Raw genomic sequence first — 19,781 nt, 5'->3', positions numbered from 1 at the left:
GACAATAACACCCATCACCTTCTATCGGGACAATAACACCCATCACCTTCTATGGGGACAATAACACCCATCACCTTCTATGGGGACAATAACACCCATCACCTTCTATGGGGACAATAACACCCATCACCTTCTATGGGGACAATAACACCCATCAGTCACCTTCTATGGGGACAATGTCACCTTCTATGGGGACAATAACACCCATCAGCAGCCATTCTATGGGGACAATAACACCCATCAGTCACCTTCTATGGGGACAATAACACCCATCAGTCACCTTCTATGGGGACAATAACACCCATCACCTTCTATGGGGACAATAACACCCATCACCTTCTATGGGGACAATAACACCCATCACCTTCTATGGGGACAATAACACCCATCACCTTCTATCGGGACAATAACACCCATCACCTTCTATGGGGACAATAACACCCATCACCTTCTATGGGGACATTAACACCCATCACCTTCTATGGGGACATTAACACCCATCACCTTCTATGGGGACAATAACACCCATCACCTTCTATGGGGACAATAACACCCATCACCTTCTATGGGGACAATAACACCCATCACCTTCTATGGGGACAATAACACCCATCAGTCACCTTCTATGGGGACAATAACACCCATCAGTCACCTTCTATGGGGACAATAACACCCATCAGTCACCTTCTATGGGGACAATAACACCCATCACCTTCTATGGGGACAATAACACCCATCACCTTCTATGGGGACAATAACACCCATCACCTTCTATGGGGACAATAACACCCATCACCTTCTATGGGGACAATAACACCCATCACCTTCTATGGGGACAATAACACCCATCACCTTCTATGGGGACAATAACACCCATCACCTTCTATGGGGACAATAACACCCATCACCTTCTATGGGGACAATAACACCCATCACCTTCTATGGGGACAATAACACCCATCACCTTCTATGGGGACAATAACACCCATCAGTCACCTTCTATGGGGACAATAACACCCATCACCTTCTATGGGGACAATAACACCCATCACCTTCTATGGGGACAATAACACCCATCAGTCACCTTCTATGGGGACAATAACACCCATCACCTTCTATGGGGACAATAACACCCATCACCTTCTATGGGGACAATAACACCCATCACCTTCTATGGGGACAATAACACCCATCACCTTCTATTGGGACAATAACACCCATCACCTTCTATGGGGACAATAACACCCATCACCTTCTATGGGGACAATAACACCCATCACCTTCTATGGGGACAATAACACCCATCACCTTCTATGGGGACAATAACACCCATCACCTTCTATGGGGACAATAACACCCATCACCTTCTATGGGGACAATAACACCCATCACCTTCTATGGGGACAATAACACCCATCTCCTTCTATGGGGACAATAACACCCATCACCTTCTATGGGGACAATAACACCCATCACCTTCTATGGGGACAATAACACCCATCACCTTCTATGGGGACAATAACACCCATCACCTTCTATGGGGACAATAACACCCATCACCTTCTATGGGGACAATAACACCCATCACCTTCTATGGGGACAATAACACCCATCACCTTCTATGGGGACAATAACACCCATCAAAGATCTTGTACCATGCTGTGTACTACTCCCTTCACAGAACAGCGCAAACTAGCCCTAACCAGAATAGAAAGAGGAGTGGGAGGCCCCGGTGCACAACTGAGCAAGAGGACAAGTACATTAGAGTGTCTAGTTTGAGAAACAGACGCCTCACAAGTCCTCAACTGGCAGCTTCATTAAATAGTACCCACAAAACACCAGTCTCAACATCAACACTGAAGAGGCCACTCCAGAATGCTGGCCTTCTAGGCAGAGTTGCAAAGAAAAGAGCCAAACATCAGACTGGCCAATAAAAAGAAAGAGCCAAACATCAGACTGGCCAATAAAAAGAAAGAGCCAAACATCAGACTGGCCAATAAAAAGAAAGAGCCAAACATCAGACTGGCCAATAAAAAGAAAGAGCCAAACATCAGACTGGCCAATAAAAAGAAAGAGCCAAACATCAGACTGGCCAATAAAAAGAAAGAGCCAAACATCCGACTGGCCAATAAAAAGAAAAGAGCCAAACATCAGACTGGCCAATAAAAAGAAAGAGCCAAACATCAGACTGGCCAATAAAAAGAAAGAGCCAAACATCAGACTGGCCAATAAAAAGAAAGAGCCAAACATCAGACTGGCCAATGAAAAGAAAGAGCCAAACATCAGACTGGCCAATAAAAAGAAAGAGCCAAACATCAGACTGCCCAATAAAAAGAAAGATGGGCAAAAGAACACAGACACTGAACAGAGGAACTCTATAGAACCATCAACGGCCTCTCTTCTAAATGACTATAGCGGCCGCTAACGGGCCTCTCTTTAAATGACTATAGCGGCCGCTAACGGGTCTCTCTTCTAAATGACTATAGCGGCCGCTAACGGGCCTCTCTTTAAATGACTATAGCGGCCGCTAACGGGTCTCTCTTCTAAATGACTATAGCGGCCGCTAACGGCCCTCTCTTTAAATGACTATAGCGGCCGCTAACGGGCCTCTCTTTAAATGACTATAGCGGCCGCTAACGGGCCTCTCTTTAAATGACTATAGCGGTCGCTAACGGGCCTCTCTTCTAAATGACTATAGCGGCCGCTAACGGGCCTCTCTTCTAAATGACTATAGCGGGCCGCTAACGGGCCTCTCTTCTAAATGACTATAGCGGGCCGCTAACGGGCCTCTCTTCTAAATGACTATAGCGGCCGCTAACGGGCCTCTCTTCTAAATGACTATAGCGGCCGCTAACGGGCCTCTCTTTTAAATGACTATAGCGGCCGCTAACGGGCCTCTCTTTAAATGACTATAGCGGCCGCTAACGGGCCTCTCTTCTAAATGACTATAGCGGCCGCTAACGGGCCTCTTCTGAATGACTATAGCGGCCGCTAACGGGCCTCTCTTCTAAATGACTATAGCGGCCGCTAACGGGCCTCTCTTCTAAATGACTATAGCGGCCGCTAACGGGCCTCTCTTCTAAATGACTATAGCGGCCGCTAAAGGGCCTCTCTTCTAAATGACTATAGCGGCCGCTAACGGGCCTCTCTTCTAAATGACTATAGCGGTCGCTAACGGGCCTCTCTTCTAAATGACTATAGCGACCGCTAACGGGCCTCTCTTTTAAATGACTATAGCGGCCGCTAACGGGCCTCTCTTTTAAATGACTATAGCGGCCGCTAACGGGCCTCTCTTTAAATGACTATAGCGGCCGCTAACGGGCCTCTCTTCTAAATGACTATAGCGGCCGCTAACGGGCCTCTCTTCTAAATGACTATAGCGGCCGCTAACGGGCCTCTCTTCTAAATGACTATAGCGGCCGCTAACGGGCCTCTCTTTAAATGACTATAGCGGCCGCTAACGGGCTTGTTTTTCTAACAATAATATCTGTGTCTTTTTACTACTGAAGTGGGTCATTTGAAATGACAGATGGGATGAATGGTAGCCTATCCTACCTGGTTGTAGGCCTATAAGCTATTGCACGAGTAGCCTAGGAAACCAGCACAGTCAGAAAAGGTGAGGAATTTATTCTCCAGTGATTATGTAAATTAAATAAACCGAAGGAAATATGCCTCTATTTTAGAACGCAAAGATAACATAGATTCTTCTCACTAATGGCACCCTGTTATATTCAGCTGATGTTCTCACTAATGGCACCCTGTTATATTCAGCTGATGTTCTCACTAATGGCACCCTGTTATATTCAGCTGATGTTCTCACTAATGGCACCCTGTTATATTCAGCTGATGTTCTCACTAATGGCATCCTGTTATATTCAGCTGATGTTCTCACTAATGGCACCCTGTTATATGCAGCTGATGTTCTCACTAATGGCACCCTGTTATATTCAGCTGATGTTCTCACTAATGGCATCCTGTTATATTCAGCTGATGTTCTCACTAACTCCTGTTATATTCAGCTGATGTTCTCACTAATGGCACCCTGTTATATTCAGCTGATGTTCTCACTAATGGCATCCTGTTATATTCAGCTGATGTTCTCACTAACTCCTGTTATATTCAGCTGATGTTCTCACTAATGGCACCCTGTTATATTCAGCTGATGTTCTCACTAATGGCACCCTGTTATATTCAGCTGATGTTCTCACTAATGGCACCCTGTTATATTCAGCTGATGTTCTCACTAATGGCATCCTGTTATATTCAGCTGATGTTCTCACTAATGGCACCCTGTTATATTCAGCTGATGTTCTCACTAATGGCATCCTGTTATATTCAGCTGATGTTCTCACTAATGGCACCCTGTTATATTCAGCTGATGTTCTCACTAATGGCACCCTGTTATATTCAGCTGATGTTCTCACTAATGGCATCCTGTTATATTCAGCTGATGATCTCACTAATGGCACCCTGTTATATTCAGCTGATGTTCTCACTAATGGCACCCTGTTATATTCAGCTGATGTTCTCACTAATGGCACCCTGTTATATTCAGCTGATGTTCTCACTAATGGCATCCTGTTATATTCAGCTGATGTTCTCACTAATGGCATCCTGTTATATTCAGCTGATGTTCTCACTAATGGCACCCTGTTATATTCAGCTGATGTTCTCACTAATGGCACCCTGTTATATTCAGCTGATGTTCTCACTAATGGCACCCTGTTATATTCAGCTGATGTTCTCACTAATGGCACCCTGTTATATTCAGCTGATGTTCTCACTAATGGCACCCTGTTATATTCAGCTGATGTTCTCACTAATGGCATCCTGTTATATTCAGCTGATGTTCTCACTAATGGCACCCTGTTATATTCAGCTGATGTTCTCACTAATGGCATCCTGTTATATTCAGCTGATGTTCTCACTAATGGCACCCTGTTATATTCAGCTGATGTTCTCACTAATGGCATCCTGTTATATTCAGCTGATGTTCTCACTAATGGCACCCTGTTATATTCAGCTGATGTTCTCACTAATGGCATCCTGTTATATTCAGCTGATGTTCTCACTAATGGCACCCTGTTATATTCAGCTGATGTTCTCACTAATGGCATCCTGTTATATTCAGCTGATGTTCTCACTAATGGCATCCTGTTATATTCAGCTGATGTTCTCACTAATGGCACCCTGTTATATTCAGCTGATGTTCTCACTAATGGCACCCTGTTATATTCAGCTGATGTTCTCACTAATGGCACCCTATTATATTCAGCTGATGTTCTCACTAATGGCATCCTGTTATATTCAGCTGATGTTCTCACTAATGGCACCCTATTATATTCAGCTGATGTTCTCACTCCTGTTATATTCAGCTGATGTTCTCACTAATGGCATCCTGTTATATTCAGCTGATGTTCTCACTAATGGCACCCTATTATATTCAGCTGATGTTCTCACTCCTGTTATATTCAGCTGATGTTCTCACTAATGGCATCCTGTTATATTCAGCTGATGTTCTCACTAATGGCACCCTGTTATATTCAGCTGATGTTCTCACTAATGGCATCCTGTTATATTCAGCTGATGTTCTCACTAATGGCACCCTGTTATATTCAGCTAATGTTCTCACTAATGGCATCCTGTTATATTCAGCTGATGTTCTCACTAATGGCATCCTGTTATATTCAGCTGATGTTCTCACTAATGGCACCCTGTTATATTCAGCTGATGTTCTCACTAATGGCACCCTGTTATATTCAGCTGATGTTCTCACTAATGGCACCCTGTTATATTCAGCTGATGTTCTCACTAATGGCACCCTATTATATTCAGCTGATGTTCTCACTAATGGCATCCTGTTATATTCAGCTGATGTTCTCACTAATGGCATCCTGTTATATTCAGCTGATGTTCTCACTAATGGCACCCTGTTATATTCAGCTGATGTTCTCACTAATGGCACCCTGTTATATTCAGCTGATGTTCTCACTAATGGCACCCTGTTATATTCAGCTGATGTTCTCACTCCTGTTATATTCAGCTGATGTTCTCACTAATGGCATCCTGTTATATTCAGCTGATGTTCTCACTAATGGCATCCTGTTATTTTCAGCTGATGTTCTCACTAATGGCATCCGGTTATATTCAGCTGATGTTCTCACTAATGGCACCCTGTTATATTCAGCTGATGTTCTCACTAATGGCATCCTGTTATATTCAGCTGATGTTCTCACTAATGGCACCCTGTTATATTCAGCTGATGTTCTCACTAATGGCACCCTGTTATATTCAGCTGATGTTCTCACTAATGGCACCCTGTTATATTCAGCTGATGTTCTCACTAATGGCACCCTGTTATATTCAGCTGATGTTCTCACTAATGGCACCCTGTTATATTCAGCTGATGTTCTCACTAATGGCATCCTGTTATATTCAGCTGATGTTCTCACTAATGGCATCCTGTTATATTCAGCTGATGTTCTCACTAATGGCACCCTGTTATATTCAGCTGATGTTCTCACTAATGGCATCCTGTTATATTCAGCTGATGTTCTCACTAATGGCATCCTGTTATATTCAGCTGATGTTCTCACTAATGGCATCCTGTTATATTCAGCTGATGTTCTCACTAATGGCATCCTGTTATATTCAGCTGATGTTCTCACTAATGGCACCCTGTTATATTCAGCTGATGTTCTCACTAATGGCATCCTGTTAAATTCAGCTGATGTTCTCACTAATGGCACCCTGTTATATTCAGCTGATGTTCTCACTAATGGCACCCTGTTATATTCAGCTGATGTTCTCACTCCTGTTATATTCAGCTGATGTTCTCACTAATGGCATCCTGTTATATTCAGCTGATGTTCTCACTAATGGCATCCTGTTATATTCAGCTGATGTTCTCACTAATGGCACCCTGTTATATTCAGCTGATGTTCTCACTAATGGCACCCTGTTATATTCAGCTGATGTTCTCACTAATGGCACCCTGTTATATTCAGCTGATGTTCTCACTAATGGCACCCTGTTATATTCAGCTGATGTTCTCACTAATGGCATCCTGTTATATTCAGCTGATGTTCTCACTAACGGCACCCTGTTATATTCAGCTGATGTTCTCACTAATGGCATCCTGTTATATTCAGCTGATGTTCTCACTAATGGCATCCTGTTATATTCAGCTGATGTTCTCACTAATGGCATCCTGTTATATTCAGCTGATGTTCTCACTAATGGCACCCTGTTATATTCAGCTGATGTTCTCACTAATGGCACCCTGTTATATTCAGCTGATGTTCTCACTAATGGCATCCTGTTATATTCAGCTGATGTTCTCACTAATGGCACCCTGTTATATTCAGCTGATGTTCTCACTAATGGCACCCTGTTATATTCAGCTGATGTTCTCACTAATGGCACCCTGTTATATTCAGCTGATGTTCTCACTAATGGCACCCTGTTATATTCAGCTGATGTTCTCACTCCTGTTATATTCAGCTGATGTTCTCACTAATGGCATCCTGTTATATTCAGCTGATGTTCTCACTAATGGCATCCTGTTATATTCAGCTGATGTTCTCACTAATGGCACCCTGTTATATTCAGCTGATGTTCTCACTAATGGCACCCTGTTATATTCAGCTGATGTTCTCACTCCTGTTATATTCAGCTGATGTTCTCACTAATGGCATCCTGTTATATTCAGCTGATGTTCTCACTAATGGCATCCTGTTATATTCAGCTGATGTTCTCACTAATGGCATCCTGTTATATTCAGCTGATGTTCTCACTAATGGCACCCTGTTATATTCAGCTGATGTTCTCACTCCTGTTATATTCAGCTGATGTTCTCACTAATGGCATCCTGTTATATTCAGCTGATGTTCTCACTAATGGCATCCTGTTATATTCAGCTGATGTTCTCACTAATGGCACCCTGTTATATTCAGCTGATGTTCTCACTAATGGCACCCTGTTATATTCAGCTGATGTTCTCACTAATGGCACCCTGTTATATTCAGCTGATGTTCTCACTAATGGCACCCTGTTATATTCAACTGATGTTCTCACTAATGGCATCCTGTTATATTCAGCTGATGTTCTCACTAATGGCATCCTGTTATATTCAGCTGATGTTCTCACTAATGGCACCCTGTTATATTCAGCTGATGTTCTCACTAATGTCATCCTGTTATATTCAGCTGATGTTCTCACTAATGGCACCCTGTTATATTCAGCTGATGTTCTCACTAATGGCACCCTGTTATATTCAGCTGATGTTCTCACTAATGGCACCCTGTTATATTCAGCTGATGTTCTCACTAATGGCACCCTGTTATATTCAGCTGATGTTCTCACTAATGGCACCCTGTTATATTCAGCTGATGTTCTCACTAATGGCACCCTGTTATATTCAGCTGATGTTCTCACTAATGGCATCCTGTTATATTCAGCTGATGTTCTCACTAACTCCTGTTATATTCAGCTGATGTTCTCACTAATGGCACCCTGTTATATTCAGCTGATGTTCTCACTAATGGCACCCTGTTATATTCAGCTGATGTTCTCACTAATGGCATCCTGTTATATTCAGCTGATGTTCTCACTAATGGCACCCTGTTATATTCAGCTGATGTTCTGAATAAGTTATATATTCCTGGATACGGTTACTAGGCTACTGTTGTCTCCTGGCAGGACTTCAAACACCAGAAACATACGCCAGGTCTAATGTTTGCAGGAGGATAAGCACATTCTCAGGTTTTATAAATGACAACTTTTGCCTGAAAACTGTCAGGTGCATGTTTTGGGGCATACTTTGTGCGTACACAAGGTTTCTAAACGAGGCCCCAGGGCTTTCCTGTTCAGCTGTTGTTTCCACTCAATGTTCCTCCCACACACAGACAAGACTAGAGTGTGTACCTGGCATGTAGCTGGCCTGTGTGTGTACCTGGCATGTAGCTGGTCTGTGTGTATGTGTGTACCTGGCATGTAGCTGGCCTGTGTGTGTACCTGGCATGTAGCTGGCCTGAGTGTGTGTGTACCTGGCATGTAGCTGGCCTGTGTGTGTACCTGGCATGTAGCTGGCCTGAGTGTGTGTGTACCTGGCATGTAGCTGGCCTGTGTGTGTACCTGGCATGTAGCTGGTCTGTGTGTATGTGTGTACCTGGCATGTAGCTGGCCTGTGTGTGTACCTGGCATGTAGCTGGTCTGAGTGTGTACCTGGCATGTAGCTGGTCAGAGTGTGTACCTGGCATGTAGCTGGTCTGTGTGTGTGTGTGTACCTGGCATGTAGCTGGCCTGTGTGTGTGTGTACCTGGCATGTAGCTGGCCTGTGTGTGTGTGTACCTGGCATGTAGCTGGTCTGAGTGTGTGTGTACCTGGCATGTAGCTGGTCTGAGTGTGTACCTGGCATGTAGCTGGTCTGAGTGTGTACCTGGCATGTAGCTGGTCTGAGTGTGTACCTGGCATGTAGCTGGTCAGAGTGTACCTGGCATTTAGCTGGTCAGAGTGTGTACCTGGCATGTAGCTGGTCTGAGTGTGTACCTGGCATGTAGCTGGTCTGAGTGTGTACCTGGCATGTAGCTGGCCTGTGTGTGTGTGTACCTGGCATGTAGCTGGCCTGTGTGTGTGTGTACCTGGCATGTAGCTGGTCTGTCTGTGTACCTGGCATGTAGCTGGTCTGTGTGTGTACCTGGCATGTAGCTGGTCTGAGTGTGTACCTGGCATGTAGCTGGTCTGTGTGTGTACCTGGCATTTAGCTGGCCTGTGTGTGTACCTGGCATGTAGCTGGCCTGTGTGTGTACCTGGCATGTAGCTGGTCAGAGTGTACCTGGCATGTAGCTGGTCTGTGTGTGTACCTGGCATGTAGCTGGTCTGTGTGTGTACCTGGCATGTAGCTGGTCTGTGTGTGTACCTGGCATGTAGCTGGTCTGAGTGTGTGTGTACCTGGCATGTAGCTGGTCTGAGTGTGTGTGTACCTGGCATGTAGCTGGTCTGAGTGTGTGTGTACCTGGCATGTAGCTGGTCAGAGTGTACCTGGCATATAGCTGGTCTGTGTGTGTACCTGGCATGTAGCTGGTCAGAGTGTACCTGGCATATAGCTGGCCTGTGTGTACCTGGCATGTAGCTGGCCTGTGTGTGTACCTGGCATGTAGCTGGTCTGTGTGTACCTGGCATGTAGCTGGTCTGAGTGTGTACCTGGCATGTAGCTGGCCTGTGTGTGTACCTGGCAAGTAGCTGGCCTGTGTGTGTACCTGGCATGTAGCTGGCCTGTGTGTGTACCTGGCATGTAGCTGGCCTGTGTGTGTACCTGGCATGTAGCTGGCCTGTGTGTGTGTACCTGGCATGTAGCTGGCCTGTGTGTGTGTACCTGGCATGTAGCTGGCCTGTGTGTGTGTACCTGGCATGTAGCTGGTCTGTGTGTGTACCTGGCATGTAGCTGGCCTGTGTGTGTACCTGGCATGTAGCTGGTCTGTGTGTGTACCTGGCATGTAGCTGGTCTGAGTGTGTACCTGGCATGTAGCTGGCCTGTGTGTGTGTACCTGGCATGTAGCTGGTCTGTGTGTGTACCTGGCATGTAGCTGGTCTGTGTGTGTACCTGGCATGTAGCTGGCCTGTGTGTGTACCTGGCAAGTAGCTGGCCTGTGTGTGTACCTGGCATGTAGCTGGCCTGTGTGTGTACCTGGCATGTAGCTGGCCTGTGTGTGTGTACCTGGCATGTAGCTGGCCTGTGTGTGTGTACCTGGCATGTAGCTGGCCTGTGTGTGTGTACCTGGCATGTAGCTGGCCTGTGTGTGTGTACCTGGCATGTAGCTGGCCTGTGTGTGTGTACCTGGCATGTAGCTGGCCTGTGTGTGTGTACCTGGCATGTAGCTGGCCTGTGTGTGTGTACCTGGCATGTAGCTGGCCTGTGTGTGTGTACCTGGCATGTAGCTGGTCTGAGTGTGTACCTGGCATGTAGCTGGCCTGTGTGTGTGTGTACCTGGCATGTAGCTGGTCTGTGTGTGTGTACCTGGCATGTAGCTGGTCTGAGTGTGTACCTGGCATGTAGCTGGTCTGAGTGTGTACCTGGCATGTAGCTGGTCTGTGTGTGTACCTGGCATGTAACTGGTCTGTGTGTGTACCTGGCATGTAGCTGGTCTGAGTGTGTACCTGGCATGTAGCTGGCCTGTGTGTGTACCTGGCATGTAGCTGGTCTGTGTGTGTGTACCTGGCATGTAGCTGGTCTGTGTGTGTACCTGGCATGTAGCTGGTCTGTGTGTGTACCTGGCATGTAGCTGGTCTGTGTGTACCTGGCATGTAGCTGGTCAGAGTGTACCTGGCATATAGCTGGCCTGTGTGTACCTGGCATGTAGCTGGCCTGTGTGTGTACCTGGCATGTAGCTGGTCTGTGTGTACCTGGCATGTAGCTGGTCTGAGTGTGTACCTGGCATGTAGCTGGCCTGTGTGTGTGTACCTGGCATGTAGCTGGTCTGTGTGTGTACCTGGCATGTAGCTGGCCTGTGTGTGTACCTGGCATGTAGCTGGCCTGTGTGTGTGTACCTGGCATGTAGCTGGCCTGTGTGTGTGTACCTGGCATGTAGCTGGTCTGTGTGTGTACCTAGCATGTAGCTGGTCTGTGTGTGTACCTGGCATGTAGCTGGCCTGTGTGTGTACCTGGCATGTAGCTTGCCTGTGTGTGTACCTGGCATGTAGCTGGCCTGTGTGTGTACCTGGCATGTAGCTGGTCTGTGTGTGTACCTGGCATGTAGCTGGCCTGTGTGTGTGTACCTGGCATGTAGCTGGCCTGTGTGTGTGTACCTGGCATGTAGCTGGCCTGTGTGTGTGTACCTGGCATGTAGCTGGCCTGTGTGTGTGTACCTGGCATGTAGCTGGTCTGTGTGTACCTGGCATGTAGCTGGTCAGAGTGTACCTGGCATGTAGCTGGCCTGTGTGTGTGTGTGTGTGTGTGTGTGTGTGTGTGTGTGTGTGTGTGTGTGTGTGTGTGTGTGTGTGTGTGTGTGTGTGTGTGTGTGTGTGTGTGTGTGTGTGTGTGTGTGTGTGTGTACCTGGGTACGTCCATATCCACAGTGTAACAGCCGTAGCAGAAGACGATAATCCCAACCAGAGAGGCTGGTATGAGCAGCTGAGTGTAGACCCCCAGCCAGGCGAAGTACAGACCGATCTTCTCCCCAAAGTACTTCCTGTAAGTCAGAGGTCATCAGCAGTCAGATGTGTGATCCTGAATATAATGCAGCATTGTAGTGTACCAATAGAGACTGGTGCCAATACCTGCTGATAATGTAATGTACTAATAGAGACTGGTGCTGATACCTGATGATAATGCACTAAGAGACTGGTGCTGATACCTGATGATAATGTAATGTACTAATAGAGACTGGTGCTGATACCTGATGATAATGTAATGTACTAATAGAGACTGGTGCTGATACCTGATGATAATGTAATGTACTAATAGAGACTGGTGCTGATACCTGATGATAATGTAATGCACTAATAGAGACTGGCACTGATACCTGATGATAATGTACTAATAGAGACCGGTGCTGATACCTGATGATAATGTAATGTACTAATAGAGACTGGCACTGATACCTGATGATAATGTACTAATAGAGACTGGTGCTGATACCTGATGATAATGTAATGCACTAATAGAGACTGGTGCTGATACCTGATGATAATGTAATGTACTAATAGAGACTGGCGCTGATACCTGATGATAATGTACTAATAGAGACTGGTGCTGATACCTGATGATAATGTAATGTACTAATAGAGACTGGTGCTGATACCTGATGATAATGTAATGTACTAATAGAGACTGGTGCTGATACCTGATGATAATGTAATGTACTAATACCTGATGATAATTTAATGTGCTAATAGAGACCGGTCCTGATACCTGATGATAATGTAATGTACTAATAGAGACTGGTGCTGATACCTGATGATAATGTAATGTACTAATAGAGACTGGTCCTGATACCTGATGATAATGTAATGTACTAATAGAGACCGGTGCTGATACCTGATGATAATGTAATGTACTAATAGAGACCGGTGCTGATACCTGATGATAATGTACTAATAGAGACTGGTGCTGATACCTGATGATAATGTAATGTACTAATAGAGACTGGTCCTGATACCTGATGATAATGTAATGTACTAATAGAGACCGGTGCTGATACCTGATGATAATGTAATGTACTAATAGAGACCGGTGCCAATACCTGATGATAATGTACTAATAGAGACTGGTGCTAATATCTGATGATAATGTAATGTACTAATAGAGACCGGTGCTGATACCTGATGATAATGCACTAATAGAGACTGGTGCTGATACCTGATGATAATGCAATGTACTAATAGAGACCGGTCCTGATACCTGATGATAATGTACTAATAGAGACGGGTGCTAATATCTGATGATAATGTAATGTACTAATAGAGACCGGTGCTGATACCTGATGATAATGCACTAATAGAGACTGGTGCTAATATCTGATGATAATGTAATGTACTAATAGAGACTGGTGCTGATACCTGATGATAATGTAATGTACTAATAGAGACCGGTCCTGATACCTGATGATAATGTAATGTACTAATAGAGACTGGTGCTGATACCTGATGATAATGTAATGTACTAATAGAGACTGGCACTGATACCTGATGATAATGTAATGTACTAATAGAGACTGGTGCTGATACCTGTTGATAATGTAATGTACTAATAGAGACCGGTGCCAATACCTGATGATAATGTACTAATAGAGACTGGCGCTGATACCTGATGATAATTTAATGTACTAATAGAGACCGGTCCTGATACCTGATGATAATGTAATGTACTAATAGAGACTGGTGCTAATACCTGATGATAATGTAATGCACTAATAGAGACTGGTGCTGATACCTGATGATAATTTAATGTACTAATAGAGACCGGTCCTGATACCTGATGATAATGTAATGTACCAATAGAAACCGGTGCTGATACCTGATGATAATGTAATGTACTAATAGAGACCGGTCCTGATACCTGATGATAATGTAATGCACTAATAGAGACCGGTCCTGATACCTGATGATAATGTACTAATAGAGACGGGTGCTGATACCTGATGATAATGTACTAATAGAGACTGGTGCTGATACCTGATGATAATGTAATGTACTAATAGAGACTGGCGCTGATACCTGATGATAATTTAATGTACCAATAGAAACTGGTGCTGATACCTGATGATAATTTAATGTACCAATAGAAACTGGTGCTGATACCTGATGATAATGTAATGTACTAATAGAGACTGGTGATGATAATGTAATGTCCTAATAGAGACTGGTGCTGATACCTGACGATAATGTAATGTGCTAATAGAGACTGGTGCCGATACCTGATGATAATGTAATGTACTAATAGAGACTGGCACTGATACCTGATGATAATGTAATGTGCCAATAGAGACTGGTGCTGATACCTGATGATAATGTAATGCACTAATAGAGACTGGTGCTGATACCTGATGATAATGTAATGTACTAATAGAGACTGGCACTGATACCTGATGATAATGTAATGCACTAATAGAGACTGGTGCCAATACCTGCTGATAATGTAATGTACTAATAGAGACTGGCACTGATACCTGATGATAATGTAATGTGCCAATAGAGACTGGTGCTGATACCTGATGATAATGTAATGCACTAATAGAGACTGGTGCTGATACCTGATGATAATGTACTAATAGAGACTGGTGCTGATACCTGATGATAATGTACTAATAGAGACTGGTGCTGATACCTGATGATAATGTAATGTACTAATAGAGACTGGCGCTGATACCTGATGATAATGTAATGTACTAATAGAGACTGGTGCTGATACCTGATGATAATGTAATGTGCTAATAGAGACTGGTGCTGATACCTGATAATAATGTAATGTACTAATAGAGACTGGTGCTGATACCTGATGATAATGTAATGCACTAATAGAGACTGTCACTGATACCTGATGATAATGTAATGTGCTAATAGAGACCGGTGCTGATACCTGATTATAATGTAATGTGCTAATAGAGACTGGTGCTGATACCTGATAATAATGTAATGTACTAATAGAGACTGGTGCTGATACCAGATAATAATGTAATGCACTAATAGAGACTGGCACTGATACCTGATGATAATGTAATGTGCTAATAGAGACTGGCGCTGATACCTGATGATAATTTAATGTACTAATAGAGACTGGCGCTGATACCTGATGATAAGGTAATGCACTAATAGAGACTGGTGCTGATACCTGATGATAATGTAATGTACTAATAGACACTGGCGCTGATACCTGATGATAATGCAATGTACTAATAGAGACTGGCACTGATACCTGATGATAATGTAATGCACTAATAGAGACTGGTGCTGATACCTGATGATAATGTAATGTACTAATAGAGACTGGCACTGATACCTGATGATAATGTAATGCACTAATAGAGACTGGTGCTGATACCTGATGATAATGTAATGTACTAATAGAGACTGGCACTGATACCTGATGATAATGTAATGCACTAATAGAGACTGGTGCTGATACCTGATGATAATGTACTAATAGAGACTGGCACTGATACCTGATGAGGCTGCTATTGGGGTTTGGATTCACTAGTAATAATGATCGATGATAATGTAGTAATAATCTACTAATGTTGGTAACTAATGACGGGGCAGCAGGTAGCCTAGCGATAAAGAGCGTTGGGCAAGTAACCGAAAGGCCGCTGGTTTGAATCCTTGAGGCGACCAAGTGAAAATAATAAAAACTATATATTTTTTTTAAATACTTTTTTTTTTTTTTTTTTAATCGCTCAATGGGCCCATGAACAAGGCACTTAACCCTAATTGTTCCTGTAAGTTGCTCTGTAACAAATGATGACAATGTAATGTAGTAATAATGGCATCTAATGATCATGCTATGTAGTAATAATGTAGTAGTATTGGTACCCGATAATGTAATGTAGTAATAATGCAGTGTTGATACCTGATGATAATGTAATGTAGTAATAGCATAGTAATGTTGGTATCTGATAATGTAATGTAGTAATAGTGTAGTGTTGATACCTGACGATAATGTAGTGTATTAATAGCATAGTAATGTTGGTATCTGATAATGTAATGTAGTAATAGTGTAGTGTGGATACCTGACGATAATGTAGTGTATTAATAGCATAGTAATGTTGGTACCTGATAATGTAATGTAATAATAATGTAGTGTTGATACCTGATGATAATGTAATGTTGTAATAGAATAGTAATGTTTGTATCTGATAATGTAATGTAGTAATAATGTAGTAATATGGTAACATTGTAGTAATGCTGGTACCTGATGATATTGTAATAATAATGTAGGTACCTGCTGATAATGTAACAATAATGTAGGTACCTGGTGATAATGTAACAATAATGTAGGTACCTGGTGATAATGTAACAATAATGTAGGTACCTGGTGATAATGTAACAATAATGTAGGTACCTGGTGATAATGTAACAATAATGTAGGTACCTGGTGATAATGTAACAATAATGTAGGTACCTGGTGATAATGTAATAATGGTGTAAATACCTTATAATGTAATAATAATGTAGGTACCCGATGTGACAATAACATGGGCACCTGGCGATAATGTAATGAAATAATAATGCTGTAATGTTGGTACCGGATGATAATGTAATATAGTTGTGGTAATGTAGGTACCTGATAATGTAATGATGTAATAACATAGTATTGTTGGTAATGAGGTAATAATGTAGTAATGTTGATACCTGATGAGGTCCACAGGTTGGTATTTGTAGAAGGCTCCATATCTGGCCCACTCATCATGCAGCAGCTTAGACAGAACAGACATCAGAGTAGAGTACAGACATCAGAGTAGAGTACAGACAGAGTAGAGTACAGACATCAGAGTAGAGTACAGACATCAGAGTAGAGTACAGACATCAGAGTAGAGTACAGACATCAGAGTAGAGTACAGACATCAGAGTAGAGTACAGACATCAGAGTAGAGTACAGACATCAGAGTAGAGTACAGACAGAGTAGAGTACAGACATCCGAGTAGAGTACAGACATCAGAGTAGAGTACAGACAGAGTAGAGTACAGACATCAGAGTAGAGTACATCAGGGGTTCCCAAATGTTTTTTCTTCATGACCCACCAATTGAGGTGTTTTTTCGTGACCCAACATGAGGGATGAGTCTCAGGGTTGAGTCTCAGGGTTGAGTGTCAGGGTTGAGTGTCAGGGTTGAGTCTCAGGGTTGAGTCTCAGGGTTGAGTCTCAGGGTTGAGTCTCAGGGTTGAGTCTCAGGGTTGAGTCTCAGGGTTGAGTCTCAGGGTTGAGTGTCAGGGTTGAGTCTCAGGGTTGAGTCTCAGGGTTGAGTGTCAGGGTTGAGTGTCAGGGTTGAGTCTCAGGGTTGAGTGTCAGGGTTGAGTGTCAGGGTTGAGTGTGAAAAACACACAACGAACATCTTGGCAGCAGAGAGAAAATGTTGCCGTTTTAAAGCTAAATACGTTTTAAAGCTAAATCCTGTGACCCACCTGGACCCACAAGTGGGTCCCAACCCCCAGTTTGGGAAGCACTGTAGTAGAGTACAGTGTTACGGCCCCTCCCTGCTCTGTCTACTGGGTTTACTTCCTGTAACAGATTGGTGGGTGGAGTAGTAGAGTACAGTGTGACGGCCCCTCCCTGCTCTGTCTACTGGGTTTACTTCCTGTAACAGATTGGTGGGTGGAGTAGTAGAGTACAGTGTTACGTTCCCTCCCTGCTCTGTCTACTGGGTTTACTTCCTGTAGCAGATTGGTGGGTGGAGTAGTAGAGTACAGTGTTACGTTCCCTCCCTGCTCTGTCTACTGGGTTTACTTCCTGTAACAGATTGGTGGGTGGAGTAGTAGAGTACAGTGTTACGGCCCCTCCCTGCTCTGTCTACTGGGTTTACTTCCTGTAACAGATTGGTGGGTGGAGTAGTAGAGTACAGTGTTACGTTCCCTCCCTGCTCTGTCTACTGGGTTTACTTCCTGTAGCAGATTGGTGGGTGGAGTAGTAGAGTACAGTGTTACGTTCCCTCCCTGCTCTGTCTACTGGGTTTACTTCCTGTAACAGATTGGTGGGCGGAGTAGTAGAGTACAGTGTTACGGCCCCTCCCTGCTCTGTCTACTGGGTTTACTTCCTGTAACAGATTGGTGGGTGGAGTAGTAGAGTACAGTGTTACGGCCCCTCCCTGCTCTGTCTACTGGGTTTACTTCCTGTAACAGATTGGTGGGTGGAGTAGTAGAGTACAGTGTGACGGCCCCTCCCTGCTCTGTCTACTGGGTTTACTTCCTGTAACAGATTGGTGGGTGGAGTAGTAGAGTACAGTGTTACGGCCCCTCCCTGCTCTGTCTACTGGGTTTACTTCCTGTAACAGATTGGTGGGTGGAGTAGTAGAGTACAGTGTGACGGCCCCTCCCTGCTCTGTCTACTGGGTTTACTTCCTGTAACAGATTGGTGGGTGGAGTAGTAGAGTACAGTGTTACGGCCCCTCCCTGCTCTGTCTACTGGGTTTACTTCCTGTAACAGATTGGTGGGTGGAGTAGTAGAGTACAGTGTTACGGCCCCTCCCTGCTCTGTCTACTGGGTTTACTTCCTGTAACAGATTGGTGGGTGGAGTAGTAGAGTACAGTGTGACGGCCCCTCCCTGCTCTGTCTACTGGGTTTACTTCCTGTAGCAGATTGGTGGGCGGAGTAGTAGAGGTGGGCGGAGCTGGGAGGGTGGTCAGTGCTGATAGGGTACATCTGTGACAGCTCAGCTGTGGCATGAAGCCACTGTTTCCCCGTTCAGCAAGAGATTCCTCTCTCGGTGCATAGCTTTGGTTGTTTCGTTGTGGCGTTGGCAGTTGACACCTAATTTACTGCCCGTCACGCCTCATCTGATTATTGTTGTGATGGGTTATTTCAGTGGTGGGCCGTCAGGGACTGTGTAATACCTCACTGAAGGCCCAGGCCCACGGCCCCAGGCCCACGGCCCCAGGCCCACGGCCCCAGGCCCACGGCCCCAGGCCCACGGCCCCACGGCCCCAGGCCCACGGCACGCCACTGGGTTATTTATGGAATCCATTCATTGTGTTATTCCTTCATTCAGTGTGTGGTTTCCCATCGTTAGTTACAAATCTGGAGCCAGGTGGTAACAACAGTACAGTAGAGCCGTAGTTACCTGTCTGTCATTCCTCTCCGAGTGACCTACGACCTTATAATCCCCCTGCAGAGAGGGGAGGAGTCAGACACGCCAATCACAACACAATTAGAAAGCTCACAGTGTATTACAGTTTGCGTTATCAAGAGCAACATTATCACAAGGTTAACAGTAACATTATCACGAGGTTAACAGTAACATTATCACAAATACTGTATGTGCAGCTGGAAGGACAGGAAGTGTCACTTACATCATGGAGAGGGAAGGCAGAATCATAGACACCTTTAGCTATTAATGTGGCGATGCCTGAGAGAGAAAGAGGGAGAGGTGTCGGTTACTCAATGTATCAACAAACTCATCTAATATTAGTGAGAGATGCTTCAGTGATCTGTATCAGCTTTCCCATTCAGAGAGGAGAGGAGAGGAGAGGAGAGGAGAGGAGAGGAGAGGAGAGGAGAGGAGAGGAGAGAAGTGGTGGGGCGGGGGCAAGAGAGGAGAGGAGAGGAGAGAAGAGAAGTGGTGGGGTGGGGGCAAG

The 19,781-nt window shown here is 44.4% G+C and overlaps 1 protein-coding gene across 1 annotated transcript in view; it reads right to left on the bottom strand.

The window, feature by feature from the left end:
* Positions 1-19,556, bottom strand: part of ano2b (anoctamin 2b) — a gene marked incomplete at its 5' end in the record, with an annotated part of 119,668 nt that extends 100,112 nt beyond the window's left edge. Inside the window, 4 exons of the mRNA XM_055905278.1 lie at positions 12,054-12,188; positions 16,846-16,910; positions 19,268-19,312; positions 19,497-19,556. Coding sequence (XP_055761253.1) covers positions 12,054-12,188; positions 16,846-16,910; positions 19,268-19,312; positions 19,497-19,556 — 305 coding nt within the window. The remainder of the gene's footprint in view (positions 1-12,053; positions 12,189-16,845; positions 16,911-19,267; positions 19,313-19,496) is intronic.
* Positions 19,557-19,781: the final 225 nt, after the last annotated feature.

This window comes from Salvelinus fontinalis, chromosome 39 (genome assembly GCF_029448725.1).
Source record: "Salvelinus fontinalis isolate EN_2023a chromosome 39, ASM2944872v1, whole genome shotgun sequence".
NCBI classification, from domain to species: domain Eukaryota; kingdom Metazoa; phylum Chordata; class Actinopteri; order Salmoniformes; family Salmonidae; genus Salvelinus; species Salvelinus fontinalis.
This window is presented reverse-complemented; position numbering and strand designations above follow the sequence as displayed.